The sequence below is a fragment of the Netta rufina genome (assembly GCF_964035555.1).
Source record: "Netta rufina genome assembly, chromosome: 30".
Classification (NCBI taxonomy): Eukaryota; Metazoa; Chordata; class Aves; order Anseriformes; family Anatidae; genus Netta; species Netta rufina.
This window is the reverse complement of record NC_140154.1, coordinates 1326566-1341861: the sequence shown is the minus strand read 5'-3', so window position 1 is coordinate 1341861 and position 15296 is coordinate 1326566. Positions and strand designations below refer to the sequence as shown.

At 60.1% G+C, this 15296-nt stretch overlaps 1 protein-coding gene across 1 annotated transcript; it reads right to left on the bottom strand.

Moving 5' to 3' along the window:
• Positions 1-7636: 7636 nt before the first annotated feature.
• SMUG1 (single-strand-selective monofunctional uracil-DNA glycosylase 1) lies at positions 7637-14708 on the bottom strand (the record flags this gene model as incomplete). Its single annotated transcript, XM_084303647.1, has 4 exons — positions 14678-14708; positions 13062-13765; positions 11304-11850; positions 7637-7854 (listed from the first exon to the last, which is right to left on the bottom strand). The coding sequence occupies exons 2-4, from the start codon at positions 13752-13754 to the stop codon at positions 7637-7639; spliced, it is 1458 nt and encodes a 485-aa protein (XP_084159773.1). The 5' UTR covers positions 13755-13765; positions 14678-14708.
• Positions 14709-15296: the final 588 nt, after the last annotated feature.

Here is a 15296-nt window from a genome sequence, read left to right as displayed (position 1 = left end):
CGGAGCCCCGCGCGGGAGATCGGCCCCGGACCCCCCGGAACCCCCCGGACCCCCGAGCGAGACCCCGAGGTCCCCCCCCCCACGGAGCCCCCCCCCCCGGGACCCCCAGCGGAACCCCCGGGACCCCCCGACGGAGCCCCCGGGACCCCCGGACAGAGCCCCCGGGACCCCCCGATGGAGCCCTGGGACCCCTCAACGGAGCCCCTGAGACCCCCGATGGAGCCCTGGGACCCCTCAACGGAGCCCCTGAGACCCCCGATGGAGCCCCCCGGGCCCCCCCCCCCACGATGGAGCCCCCCAGGACCCCCCAGGACCACCCTAACGGAGCCCCCGGCTGCGCCCACCCGCGTGCGAAGTTTGGAGGAGCGGCTGCAGAGAGGTGAGAGCTGTCCCCCCACCCCCCCCCAAGGGGATTGTGCCCCCCCATGGACCAGGCAGAGCCCCCCCAGACCGGGCAGAGCCCCCCCAGGTCGGGCAGAGCCCCCCCAGACTGGGCTGGGAGCCCCAGTGTTAGGTAACACCCCCCCGGGATGGGGCTGAGCCCCCCAGGACCTGGCTGAGGCCCCCAGAATTTGGGAAAAGCCCCCCCAGGAAGGAGCTGAGCCCCCCAGGACCAGGCTGAGCACCCAAGGATTTGGTGACCCCCCCCCCCCCCTTGGGATGGGGCTGAGCCCCCCAGGACCTGGCCGAGCCCCCCAGAATTTGGGAAAAGCCCCCCAAGGAAGGAGCTGAGCCCCCCAGGACCAGGCTGAGCCCCCCAGGATTTGGTGACCCCCCCCCCGGGATGGGGCTGAGCCCCCCCAGACCAAGCTGAGCCCCCCCCATTCCAGGCTTCACCTCTCCCCCCCCCCCCCCCAGCCAGTGCCTATAGACATGTACAGGGGCCGTATACATGGAGCGGGCTGCGGGGCACCTATAGGGCCCTGCTGCTCCTACACACCCCTATAGGGTGGGGGTGGCTGCGGATGGCCCCGTACCTATAGATATAGGTCCCGTTGGTGTGACACACGAGGGGGGGGCACATATAGGCCTGTATATAGTGGGATGCCTCCGGTGAGGGGGGCAGAGCTGGCTATATGGGATCGTGTTTGTGCCCGACCCTATACATGGTTGTGAACACCCTATATACCCTATATATGGCTGTGAATACAGCACAGGGCTGGCACGTATAGGGCCCTGGCATGTAGGCACCTATAGGGCAGGTGTATGGGGTGCCTATAGAGGGGTCCGTGCCCCCGGCACCGCAGTTACGATCCTATAGATGCTGTGGGGTCCCCTAGCTGCACAGGGGACAGCCCTATAGGGGACGCAGACCTCTATAGACCTATATAGGGTGGTCTATATGTCCCTTCCACTCCCTATGTTGGGGTTCCCTATGGGGGGAGCCCCTTTCCCACACAGTGCCCCCAGAGGGTCCCCAGCCCCTTCCCCATGGCCTGGGGGGGAACGGGGGGGCCCAAACCCCCCAGGCTGTTCCTGGGGTCCCCCTGGTGTAAGGGGGATGCCCCATAGGGGATGGGGGGGGGTGGGAAATACTCCGAAATAGGGCAAAAACTAAATAAAAATGCCCGTGAGAGGGAAAAAAAAAAATGATGTTTGCGGGAGCGCTGGGAGAGGCCAGCTTTTGGGGCCAAACGCGGCCCGTTTCGGGGCTGAACTTCTCAAGAGAAAAAAAAATATAAATAAACAAATAAATAAATATATTAAAAAAAAAAAAAAAAAGTGGATTTCCTCCAAAATCTCAGCATCCCTTCCCCCGTAGGGCCGGGATGCTGGGAGGACGGGAGGGGGAAACCCCAAAGGCGCATCCCGCGTCCTCCCTCGGCGTCGCCGCCGCCGCCGCCGTCAAATTGGGGCCGTTTTGGAGCAAATCGGTGCGGGCCCACTCTTCCTTTCACCCCTGCCCTTTTCACCTCCGTCTTGCCCGAGGACAGGCATGACCCGGTCATTGACTCACCCCGAGTCAATAAGTCTGCCCGCATTAGCATAAAACATGAATCCGGTGGCAGTTTGACAAATTATAACTCGGAGGGAAAAGATCTGCCAACTGGCTCACTCCTGGAATGACAATTTATCACGGGAAATGGTAAATCAGAGGAATCCAGATGACTTAATTATTCCGATATAAAAAAAAAAAAAAAAAAAAAGAAAAAAAAAGGGTGAGGTGGGGGAAAAAATAAAATAGGATGGAGAGGAGGGGGCTCGGCGGCCTCTTGGGGGTTTCGAAGGTCCCGTTTTTTTGGTTTCTTTTTTTTGTGTTTTTTTTTTTTTTTCCCGTTTCTGGAGGATTTTGGCCCGGAGCGTGGCCGCGGTCGGGGCTGAGGGTGGTTGTGCTCGGCTCCTTCCTCCGCTCCCTCCTCGCCCTCTGCCACCTCATTTTTCTTTGTCTCTGCCTCCGTCCCTCGCTCCCCTTCTTTGTTTCTCCGCCGCCGCCTCTTTGTCTCCCTCCAGCTGCCTCCCGCTCGCCCCCCGGCCCCGCTCCTTCTCCCCCCCCTACAACCCTCGGGATCCAGCCCCTAGGGGATCCCATTTGGGATTTTGGGTCCCCCCCCCACCAATTCCCAAGAGAACACAACCCAATTTCATCCCCAAATGGGGCGAAATCCTTAAAATCCCCCCGTTCCCACCCCGGATCCCAAAAAGGGAACTCGCCATCCCAAATACAAATGGGGTTGAGCCGCTCCGCGGGATCCCTTTTGTCTCAGACCTCCCCAGCTGATTTTGGGGTGGATTTCCCATTTTTGTGGTGCTGCAGGGCTGTAGTATTTCGGTGGGAAGAAGAAACCTTGGGGAAACGAAGCCCTTTTGGGGTGCTGATTTTCTTTTGGGGTGGGAGCAACGGCCACCCTTGGCTTAGCTCCGACCCCATCTCAATGGGTTTTTTTTGGGGAATGCCAACTGCTCCATCCCATTGCTCCCAGTCCTCCCAGTCCGGACCAGTGCTGGGGCTGGATCCTGCAATGGGATCGCTTGTCGTTTTATGGGATGGGGGCTGGATCCATCCCCACGTCTTGGTTTCCCCGCGCTGCCCGGTGCGGGATGGAGAAAAGAAGACACAGAAAAAAAAAAAAAAAAAGGGGAGAAAAAGGGGAAAACGAAGACAAAAATCCCTCTCCCGGCCTCATTTACAAATACGCGGCGCGGGGGAGATTTATGGGCGAGGATCTCTCCTATAAATCACGGCGGCCCTTTTTTTTTTTTTTTTTTTTCTTTTTTTTCTTTTTTTTCCCCGGACCATGCAGAAATGCAAACACCTGCACCCGATTATTTGTCTTTTAAACAGAAAAAAAAAAAAAAAACAGGTGCCGACGTCGCATCTTTTCCGAAGAGGCGACAAAAAACCCGGCGGCGGGATCCGTGCGGGGCCCCGCTGCTGCCGGCTATGGGGTCGGCCCCACACGGGGTAGGGGAGAGGCTCCCACCTCGCGTCCTGGTTCGATTTTGGGAGAAAAGTGGGGTTTTGGGGTGCTTCTGGGCCCAGGTCCGGCTCCAAATCCCTCCTCCTGCCCCAGCTCTGCATTTCCAGACCCCGATCCCCTTCCCTAGCCCCAAATTTCCCCTCTTCAGACCCCGATGCCCTTCTGCTGTTCCCAAACCCAGCCTCAGATCCCTTCCTCCAACCCCCAGTTCTCCTCCGCAGCCCCAAATTCCCTTCTCCAGCCCCCAAATCCCTTCTCAAGTCTCCAATCCCCTTTTCCAGCCCCAAATACTCTTCTCCAGCCCAAAGCCCATGTCTCCAGCCCCTAGTCCTGTTCTCCAGCCCCAAATTCTCTTCTCTGGCCCCCAAATCCCTTCTTCAGCCCCAAACCCCCTTCTCAAGCCCCAGATATCTTTCTCTAGCCCCCAAATCCCTTCTCAAGTCTCGAATCCCCCTTTCCAGCCCCAAATCCCCTTCTCCAGCCCCAAATCTCCTCTTCCAGACCCTATTCAAGTTCTCCTGTGCCAAATCCCCCTCCTCCAGCCCCAAATCCCCTCGTCCAGCCCCATATCCCCTTCTCCAGCCCCAAATCCCTTCCTCCAGCCCCAAATCCCCTCCTGCAGCCCCACAGCCGCTCCTCCAGCCCCAAATCCCCTTCTGCAGCCCCAAATCCCCTCCTCCAGCCCCAAATCCCCTTCTCCAGCCCCAAATTCCCTCCTCCAGCCCCATATCCCCTCCTCCAGCCCCAAATCCCCTCCTCCAGCCCCAAATCCCCTCCTCCAGCCCCAAATCCCCCCCATCCCCACCCCAGGGACACGCACAGCCCACGGGGACCCCAGCAGGTCCCACCCTGCCCCGTGCACCCCCAGCACTTTGGGGTCGTCCCTTTGGGGTGCTGAGGGCCACGACCCCACTCCTGGGAACAGCAGGAACCTGGCTGGTGTGCCACCAGGAAGTAAAAACCCTTAAAAAGGGGTTTTAAGGGTAAAAAGGTTTTTTTTTTTCCTTCCTTTTCCTGCCCTTTTTCCGTTCTTCCTCACCCCACTCCTGCTCCTTTTCACCCCTTTTCCCCCTTTTCCCCCCTGACCCGCCAGGAACTGGGGAACAGAAAAAAAAAGCACCTCATGCAAAGCAGAAAAGGGAAAAAAAAAGGGAAAAAAAATAATAAAAAGAGATGTTTTTTATTGTAAAAGATGACATTTTTATTGTCTCTCGGATTGTGCTATTTTCTTTTTTTTTTTTTTTACGAGCCAGCTCCAGCTTTATTTTAGGCGGTAACAGAAGTGAAATTATTTTTTCAAAGAGGGTTTTTTTTTTTGGTTGTTGTTGGCTTTTTTATTATTTTTTATTTTATTTTATTTTTTTATTATTTTTTTTTTTCCACGTCCACGTTTTCCTTTTTAAACACTCTATTAGGAAAATATTGCCTGGCAGCTGGGACGCAGGCACCGAAGGCGCGGGGAAAAAAAAAAAAGGGGGGGGGGACAGCGAGCAATAAAAAAATAAAAGGACCCAATTAAGATTAATTATCTAATTAACGGAGGCGTAAAACGCAGAGAGGGCTAAGGGAGCCCAAAATTTGGGGAGGGGGCGCGGCACCGGGTGATTGGGGCGCGTGTCCCATCCGTGGGGGGGTTCGGGTGGTGTCCGGGCACCGTTGTGTAAATTTGGGGTCTGGGGGGTCCCAAAATGCCCCAAATTGTCCCGTTCTACCCCCAGAAATGGCTCCAGAAGAAGCTGAGCCTGTTTCGGCCCCATAGAAAACCCCAAAAGGTCCCATTGGGGCTACCCAGCCCCCAGGGTTCCCCCTCTGTCCACCCTGTAGTGCTGCACGCAAAATGATGCGTTTCAGCGCTTTTCTCCCCAAAATGTGGCTCGAGAGGGGCACGGTGCTGGAGCTGCCGCCCCACAGCTCGACCCCAAAGTTGTGCCCTCCCCTCATTTGGGGCATCCCGGAGTTTGGGACATCGCCAACCCCGCAGCATCCCCAACCCTGAAACACCCCAAACCCCACAGCATCCCAAACCCGGCAGCATCCCCAAACCTGCAGAATCCTCACCTGCAACGTCCCCAACCCCACAGCGTCCCCAAACCCGCAGCATTACTATCCTGCAGCACCCCAAACCCTGCAGCATCCCCAACCCTGCAGTATCCCAGACCCTGCATCATCCCCATCCCACAGCATCCCAAACCCCACAGCATCCCAAACTCCTCAGCTTCCCCAACCCCACAGCATCCCCACCTGCAGTATCCCAAACCCCGCAGCATCCCCATCCCATTTTAACCCCATCTTTCAGCATCCCCAACCCCGCAGCACCTCAAACCCTGCACCATCCCAAAACCCACAGCATCCCAAACCCTGAAACATCCCCATCCCACAGCATCCCCAATCCTGAAACACCCCAAACCCCACAGCACCCCAAACCCCGCACCATTCCCATCCTGCACCATCCCAAACCCCACAGTATCCCAAATCCAGCAGCACCCCAAACCCTGCAGCACCCCAAACCCTGCACCATCCTAAACCCCACAGCACCCCAAACCCCACAGCATCCCAAACCCCGTACCATCCCAAACCCTGCACCATCCCCATCCTGCAGCATCCCAAATCCCACAGCATCCCCAATCCTGCACCATCCCAAACCATGAAACATCCCAAACCCCGCAGCATCCCAAACCCTGCACCATCCCCATCCTGCACCATCCCAAACCCCACAGCACCCCAAACCCTACAGCACCCCAAACCCTGCCCCATCCCAAACCCCGCAGCACCCCAAACCCCGCACCATTCCCATCCTGCAGCATCCCAAACCCTGCCCCATCCCAAACCCCTTTCCATCCCCACCCCATCCCCACCCCACAGCACCGCCCCGGTCCCGCATCCCTTTGGGATTTCGGCGGCCCCTTTAGGGACGGCTCTCTGCCACTCTCTAGCGGCTTCTCCCCGCAGAGCCGGCCCCGGGCCCGCTCTGCGCGGCCGCACCAGTATGGCCCAGTACGGCCCAGTAGGGACCAGTAGGGACCAGTAGGGGCCGGTGCCCAGCGGTGGGAGGAGCGGGGGAGGGAAGGATGGGGGGAGGGAGGGATGCAGGACCCCAAATTGGAGGGATGAGGGGTGGGGGGACTGGGATGTAGGGATTGGGATATAGGGACTGGGATATAGGGACGGGGATATAGGGACTGGGATGTAGGGACTGGGATGTAGGGACTGGGATATAGGGACTGGGATATAGGGATGTAGGGACTGGAATATAGGGACAGGGATATAGGGACGGGGATATAGGGACTGGGATGTAGGGATGTAGGGACTGGGATATAGGGACGGGGATATAGGGATGTAGGGATTGGGATGCAGGGATGAGGGATGTAGGGATAAAGGATGTATGGATGAAGGATATAGGAATGTAGGATATAGGGATTGGGGTGTAGGGATATAGGGATGTAGGGATTGGGATGTAGGGATTGGGATGAAGGACGCAGGACTGCAGGAATGAGGGCTGCAGGGATAAGGGATGTGGGGACATAAAGGGATAACGGGATGAGGGGTGCAGGGATTAGGGACGAGGGATGTGAGGATAAAGGATAAGGGATGAGGGCAGGAGGGATGCAGGGTGCTGGGATGAGGGATATCCCACAGCCATCCCATATCCATTTCTCCATCCCGTATTTATCCTATACCCATCTCTCCATCCCATATCCATCCCATATTCATTTGTCCATCCCATATCCATCCCATACTCATCCCATACCCATCCCATCTTCATCTCTCCGTCCCATACCCATCCCATATCCATTTCTCCATCCCATACACATCCCATATTTATCCTATACCCATCTCTCCGTCCCATATCCATCCCATAACCATCCCATATTCATTTTTCCATCCCATACCCATCCCATATCCACCCCACCCCCATCCCACCCCCACCCCTCAGACCCCAGTAGACCCCGCAGCACCCTTGGGGTCTCCCCACCCCAAAACCCCCCCCGATTTATTCGGGAACACCGCATCCCACAACAGCCAACCCCCCATTACAACCCACCCCTCATCAAATCCCAAGGAAAACCACCAAACCCCGATCCCAAAAGCACTGTGAAGACCCCAGCACCCTTTTTAGGGAACGCGAGGCGGTCGGACCCGACACCGGCCCTAAAATAAGGGGGGTGGGGGGGGCGCCGGGGTCCCTGGTGATATATGGGCGGCGTTCCCCGTAAAAATTATTCATCGGGATTACTTTTAGGGCCGAAGTGGCGCCGTGATTTAGGGCCCTCGGAGCTCTGGCCGCCGGCGGCACCGGCCGCCCTACAGCGGCGGTGGTGCGGGGCTGGCGGCGGCCGCCCCATAAAGCTGTCAGGGGGGGCGTAAATCAGGGATTCCTGGGGCTCCAGGAATTCCCCCGGACAGCTTTCGGCCATATGCTGCGGGGAACGGGGGGCTGGGGGGGTTTGGGGTGGGGTTTTGGGGGATTTGGGGGGTTTGGGGGGAGTTTGGGGGGGTTGGGGGAGACTGGGGAGGATTTGGGGGGATTTGGAGGCGTTTGGGGGGGGGTTAGGGGGAGATTTGGGGGGATTGGGGGGTTGGGGAGGATTTGTGGGGGTTTGGGGTGGGTTGGGGGGATTTGGAGGAATTGGGGGGGGTTGGGGAGGTTTTGGGGGGATTTGGGGGGATTTGGGGGGATTTGGAGGGGTTTGGGGGGATTGGAGGGGGTTTGGAGGAGATTTGGGGGAATTGGGAGGGCTTGGGGGGTTTGGGTGATCTGGGGGGATTGGGGAGGTTGAGGAGGATTTGTGGGGGTTTGGGGGGCATTGAGGGGGGTTTGGGGGAGGATTTGGGGGTGAGTAGACGGGGATTTGGGGGGGTGGGGGGTTTAGGGGGAGGATTTGGGGGGATTGGGGGAGTTTTGGAGGAATTTGGAGAGATTTGGGGGAGGTCGGGGGCATTGGGTGGGGTTTCGGGGAAGGATTTGGGGGGGTTGGGGGGTGAGTAGAGGGATTTGTGGGGAACGGGGGAAGTTTTGGGGCTATTGTGGGGGTTTGGGGGGGGTTTAGGGGAATTGGGGGAGTTTGGGGGAAGGATTTGGGGGGTTGGGGGGATTTTGGGGTGGGTTGGGGGGATTTGGGGGGATTTGGGGGCATTGAGGGGAGGTTGGGGGAGGTTTTGGGGGGATTGGGGGAGTTTTTAGGGTGTTGGGGTATTTTCAGGGGGGTTGGGAAGGTTTGGGGGCATTTTGGGGGCATTGGACAGGATTTGGGGGGGTTGGGGTGAGTAGAGGGGGGTTTGGGGGGATTTGGGGGGATTGGGGAGGGTTTGGGGGGATTTGGGGGCCTTTTGTGGGGTTTGGGGGCATTGGGGGGATTTGGGGGGGCCGCCTCCTTGCCCACGTGCTGGGTGAGCCCCCCCGGACTACATCTCCCATGCTGCCCCTCGGCGGTGACGTAGGAGCCCGCCCCGGTGCACCATGGGGGATGTAGTCCCGGCCATGGGATGCCTCTGGGGCCTTCCCAAACCCCAAAATCGGGGGGAAAAAAAAGGGAAAAAAGCACAATTGCAGAAAGTGGGGGGCTCTCCCCATTTCCCATACCCTCCAATTCCCCATACCCTCTTCTAATCCCCCATATCCCAAATCCCCATAACCCCCCAAACCCCCATATCCCCTCTAATCCCCCATATCCCACCCCAATCCCCCATATCTCCCAATCCCCCCATAATCCCCCATACCTCCCAAATCCCCCATTTCCTCCATAATCACCCATATTCCTCCCCAATCCCCCATATATCCCTCCAATCCCCCATATCACCCCCATACCCCCCATAATCTCCCATACCCCCCCAATCCCCTATACCCCTCCCAATCCCCCATTTCCCCCATAATCTCCCATACCCCCCCTAATCCCCCATTTCCCCCCCAATCCCCCATATCCCCCCCAGTCCCCCATATACCCCCCCCTGCTCGGGGTGGCCGTTCTGCGGGCAGTCGCTGACCCCGTTCCCGTCAGGCCGCTGACTCATTAAGGGCTGAATTAATTACGCCCGTAACTCGTCAGGGACCAGCCACATCGTGCCCAGATGCAGCGGGGTTGGGAAGGAAAATGGAAAAAGCGAGGCGGCTGAACGGCCCCAAAAACAGCCTGAACGGCCCCAGAACCTGAACAGCCCCAAAACCTGCTTGAATGGGGCCTAAACCTGCCTGAATGGCCCCAAAACCTGCTTGAATGGGGCCTAAGCCTTCCTAAACGGGCCCCAAAACCTGCCTGAACAGCCCTAAAACCTGTCTCAATGGGGCCAAAACCTGCCTTAACTGTCCCAAAACCTGCCTCAATGGCCCCAAAGCCTGCCTGAATGGCCCCAAAAAAGCCTGAACTGCCTCAAATCCTGCCTGAAAGGCCCCAAAACAGTCTGAACGGCCCCAGAAAAATCCCGAACTTCCCAAAACCTGAACGGCCCCCAAACTTGCCTGAATGGCCCCAAAAACAGCCTAAACTGTCCCAAAATCTGCCTTCATGTCCCCAAATCCTGCCTCAACAGCCCCAAAAAGCACCTGAACTGCCCCAAAACCTGCCTGAATGGCCCAAAATCTGCCTCAACGGCCCCCAAAACAGTATGAACTGCCCCAAAACCTCCCTGAATGGTTCCAAAATCTGCCTGAATGGCCCCAAAACCTGCTTGGGGCAATTGACTGGTGTCCCCCAAATCCCGTGTCCCCAATGAACCCCCAAATCCCGGTGCCCCCAATGTCCCCCCTATCCCCCTGTCCCCAATAACCCTTTGGGGGGGGAGGAGGCCCCCCCAGACCCCACAGCCAGGGGTGGCACCCCAAAAACGACACGGAGGCTGCGGGACACGGCGTTTATTGGGGGAAGGGGAAACTGAGGCACGGGGGGGGCACAAAGGGGGCGCGGGGACCCCAAGAACCCCTCAACGCTCTCGTCCCATCCCCCCCAGCCCCCCCATGGGATCGATCCATGCCTCAGTTTCCCCCGAGAACCATACAGCAATCCCCCTAATAAAAAAGTGCATCCAAAATGGGGGATTTTAGCTAAAAAACGGGGTGAAAAGCCCCAAAGCGGGGAGGGGATCGAGCGCTGGGCCCCCCTTTAGGGGAAATTGAGGAATGGGGTGGTGGGTGCTGGGAGCGGGGGCCCCGGCAAAATCTCAGCCCTGTTTAGTGTCAGACTGGTTAAACTGGGAGGACTGGGATCATCGGGGTCTGCCCCACAGCAAGGGGAAAATGAGGCACGGGGGGGGGGTTGGGAATGGGGCCGTGCCCCAGCCCTGCAGACTGGGACCCTACAGCTGCTGCCAGTGGGGAAACTGGGGCACAGATCCTAAAGAAACCCCAAAACCCACCTAAATGGGGAAACTGAGGCACGGATCCATTTCCTGCTAAGGAAACCCCAAAATCCTATATAAGTGGGGAAACTGAGGCACGGATCTGACCCCACCTCCTCCTAAGAAACCCCAAAACCCACCTTAATGGGAAAACCGAGGCATGGATCCATCCTCTGTGTCCTCCTAAGGATGCCCCAACCCCATATAAGTGGGGAAACAGGCCCAGATCCACCTCCTCCTAAGAAACCCCAAAACCCCAACTAAATGGGGAAACTGAGGCACAGATCCATCCCCCATCTCCTCCTACAAAACCCCAAACCCCATATAAGCAGGGAAACTGAGGCCCGGATCCGTTTCCTCCTACAGATACCCCAAACCCCATCTAAATAGGAAAACCTATTAGATCCCCCTCCTCCTAAGCACCCCCTAACCCCCAAAACCCAAGTCACACCCCCGCTTTTTACCCCCTCCCCACCTCCCCCATCCCCTCCCCACCCCCATCCGCCCCCAAATCCCCCTCCTCCCCCCCTGAACCCCCTAAATCCCCCTCCTCACCCTCAGAATCCCCCAAATCCCCTCCCTGGAGCAGCTCCAGCACCCCCAATTCCCCCAATTTCGCTTTGGCCTCCTCCTCCCAACCCCTGTTGGCCCGGGCGCTGCGGGGCGAGGGGTGCGGGATGCTCTCCACCCTAACGGGCAGCCCGGCGGCCCCTAAAGCTTTACGGGCTCGTTGCTGGGCGTACCCCCCGACCCCAATCACCAGCCCGACCCCAAGAAGCTCCACGGCCCGCGCCAGGGCCCGGTCGCATAGGGCCAGGAGCGGGGCGCGTTGGGTGGGGGGCAGCTCGGCGGGGGCCAGGTTACGGCCGCTGGGGGCGAGGAAGAGGAGGGGGCAGTGGTTGTGGACGAAGCAGTGACGGAAAAAACCCCGAGGGTCCGGGCAAAGGGAACGGAAGAGACCCCAAAAGCGGGCGCCGCTCACCTCGGCTCGTCGGCATTCCCAGCCCAGCACCGGGCGTTTGGGGTGCTCGTTTCGGGGTTTCCCTACCCGGCCTCGGACCCCCAGCCACTCGCGGACGTGTCGGGTTTCGCCGAAAGGGACCTAAAGGGAGGGAAAAAAAAAAAATATAGGGTTTGGGGTCGTGGGTGCTGGGGGTGATCCCACATGGGGGGTTTGGGGGAGCTGAAGGGCGGAGGGTGCTGCCCCAAAGCTCCCCGGGGTGCTCGATGCCTCCATTTCCCTGCCCTCTGGCTCCATGGGGATGCCATAAAGCTGACCCTATACACCCCACAAGCACCCCCAGGTCCCACCCGTGCCTCAGTTTCCCTCCCCTTACAGCCCACAGACACGTATAGGATCTACAGGCACCGGCCTGTGGCCACAACCACCCCAAAACACTCCAGGTTCTCCTCCATGCCTTGGTTTCCCTGTCCTCTGGCCCTATGGGGACACCATAAACTGGTCCCTATACACCCCACAAGCACCCCCAGGTCCCACCTGTGCCTCAGTTTCCCTCCCCTTAGACTTTACCAGGACATATAGGATCCATACACATCACCCTGGGGCCACAGCCACCCCAGAGTCCCCTCCGTGCCTCAGTTTCCCTGCCCTCTGGCCCCACAGGGATGCCATAAATCACCCCCTACCCACCCCAAGAGCACCCCAGGTCCCCCGTGTGCCTCAGTTTCCCTCCCCTTCAGCTCCACTGGGTCATATAGGATCCACAGGCTCTGTCCTATGGCCACAGCCACCCTGAAGCCTCCCCTGTGCCTCAGTTTCCCTGCTCTCTGGCCCTATGGGGACACCATAAATCACCCCCTACCCACCCCACCAGCACCCCAGGTCCCCCGCGTGCCTCAGCTTCCCTTGCTTTAGGTTCCACAGGGACATATAGGGTCTGTAGGCACCATCCCATGGCTACAACCACCCCAAAACACCCTGGAGTCCCCTCCGTGCCTCAGTTTCCCCTGCCTTAGACTCCATGAGGACAGCACAACGTGTACCCTACACACCCCACAAACACCCCAGGCCCCCCGTGTGCCTCAGTTTCCCTCCCCTTCGGCTCCATGGGGACATATAGGATCCATAGGCTCTGTCCTATGGCCACAGCCACCCTGAAGCCTCCTCCGTGCCTCAGTTTCCCTGCCCTCTGCCCCTATGGGGACACCATAAATCACCCCCTACCCACCCCACGAGCACCCCAGCCCCTCCGCGTGCCTCAGTTTCCCCCTCCCACCCCACTCAACGGGCTCCCAGCCCCGTCCCAACCCCGCCGCCCCCCCCCTCGGTGCCTCAGTTTCCCCCACCCGCACCCCGTTCTGCGCCATGCCGAAGGGGCCGGGGTTCATGCCGAGGAAGAGGACGCGCTTGGGGCCGCGGCAGTAGCGGCGGACGAAGTGGCGGTGGGGCTCCCAGGCGTAGTCCAGCGGGCGGTACACGTGGCTCACGGGCGCCCCGAAGGGCGGCAGCTCCTCCAGCAGCGCGCTCTGCTCCCGCTCCAGCTGCAGGAAGCGGCCGGCCAGGTCCTCAGCCTCCGGTACCGCTGGCACCGCTGCCACTGCTGGCACTGCTGGCACTGCTGGCACCGCTGGCACCGCTGGCAGTTCTGGTGCTGCTGGCACTGGTGGCACTGCTGGCACTGGTGGCAATTCTGGCGCTGCTGGCGCTTCTGACACTGCTGTCACTTCTGGCGCTGCTAGCGCTGGTGGCACTGCTCTCGCTTCTGCCACTGCTAGCACTGCTGTCACCTGTGGTGCTGCTGTCACTGCTGGCACTGCTGTCAATTCTGGCGCTGCTAGGACTGGTGGCGCTGCTGGCACTGCTCCTGCTGCTAGCACTGGTGGCACTGCTGTCACTCCTGCCACTGCTGGCACTGGTGGCACTGCTGTCAATTCTGGCGCTGCTGTCACTTCTGGTACTGCTCTCACTGCTCTCACTTCTGGTGCTGCTCTCGGTGTTGTTGTCCCCGGCGCCAGCCCCGCAGCGCTGCCCGGGGTCACCTCCATGCTGCCATCGCCTGGGGATAGAGCAGGGGGGGGTGGTTATGGGGGGGTACAGGAGGTTATGAAGGGGGCTATGGGGGGGTTATAGGGGTGTATAAAGGGTTATGGGGGGGTTATAGGGGTATATGAAGGGTTATGGGGGGGTTATAAGGGGGTGCAGGGGGCTATGGGGGGGGTACGGGGCCTCCTGTGGCTCCCCCGTGGGCGTTAAATGGGTATGGGGGGGGGGGGGGGACAGTGACACACTGCCCCCAGAGCCCTGCCCTCATTTGAGGGAGTTCCCAGTGCCCCCCCCCCGCCCTCCAAGTGCCCCAATGCCCTCTAACTACCCCCAATACCCCCCAGTTGCCCCCCTGCCCCTCTAACTGACCCCCACCCCCCTACCTGCCCGCAATGCCCCCTCAAATACCCCCCAAAGACCCTTCCACGTGCCCCCCATACCCCTCATCTGACCACAAAGTCTCTCTAACTGCCCCCCATGTGCCCCTACCTGCCCCCCTGCCCCCGTAACTGCCCCTTATGCCCCCCTAACGTCCCCCATACCCCCTTATCTGCCCCCCCACCCCTCTACCTGTCCCCCATGCCTATCTAACTGCCCCTAAAGCCCCCCCATCTGCCCCCAATGTGCCCCATGCCCCTCTAACTGCCCCTCCACCCCCTTACCTGCCCCCAATTCCCCCCCAAAGCCCTCCCAGGCCCCTCCAGGTGCCCCCCAAGCCCCCCGCACCTACCCCCAAAGCCCCCCCATCTGCCCCCAATGTGCCGCATGCCCCCCTAACTGCCCCTAATGCCCCACAACTGCCCCCAATGCCACTCCAACTACCCCCCTACCCGCCCCCAATGCCCCCAAGCCCCCGAGCGCCCCCCCCAGCGCCCCCATGACGTCACACCACGTCACGACCCCCCAGCGCCCACCCCGGGCCTACCTGAGCGCCGCGCGAGACTCCCACCACCCTGGCCCCGCCTCCCGCCCTGCTGGCCCCGCCCCCTGACCCGTGACGCGCCCCCCCCCCGCGCGGGGCCTGCTGGGAGTTGGAGTCCGCGCCGCTTCTTTGTCTGCCGCGGCCCCGGGGCACCATGGGAGAATCCGGAGGGGAGGGGGCGGCACCCCGCGGGGGAGATGAGCCGCGGGGAGGGATGGGGGCGGGGCTTTGAGCGGCTCCGCCCACAAGGGGGCGGGGCCTCGGTGGCGCGCCGGCGGCGCAAGGGCGACCCCTGGCGGGGGAGGGGACCCAGGGCCACCAAGGGCCACAAGCCACTGCTGTGTCCCCAGGGCCACCCCTGTCCCCAAAGCCACCGCTGTCCCCAAGCTGTCCCCAGGGCCACCCCAAATCAGGGGCCACCGCTGTCCCCATGTCACCGATGTCCCCAGGGCCACCACTAGCCCCAGGGCTACCCCTGTCCCCAAGCCATTGTTATGTCCCCAGGGCCACCCCTGTCCTGAGGCCACCAATGTCCCCAGGGCCACCAATGTCCCCAAGCTGGCCCGAGACAACTGCTGTCCCCAGGGCCACCCCCATGTCCAGGGCCACCAATGTCCCCAAG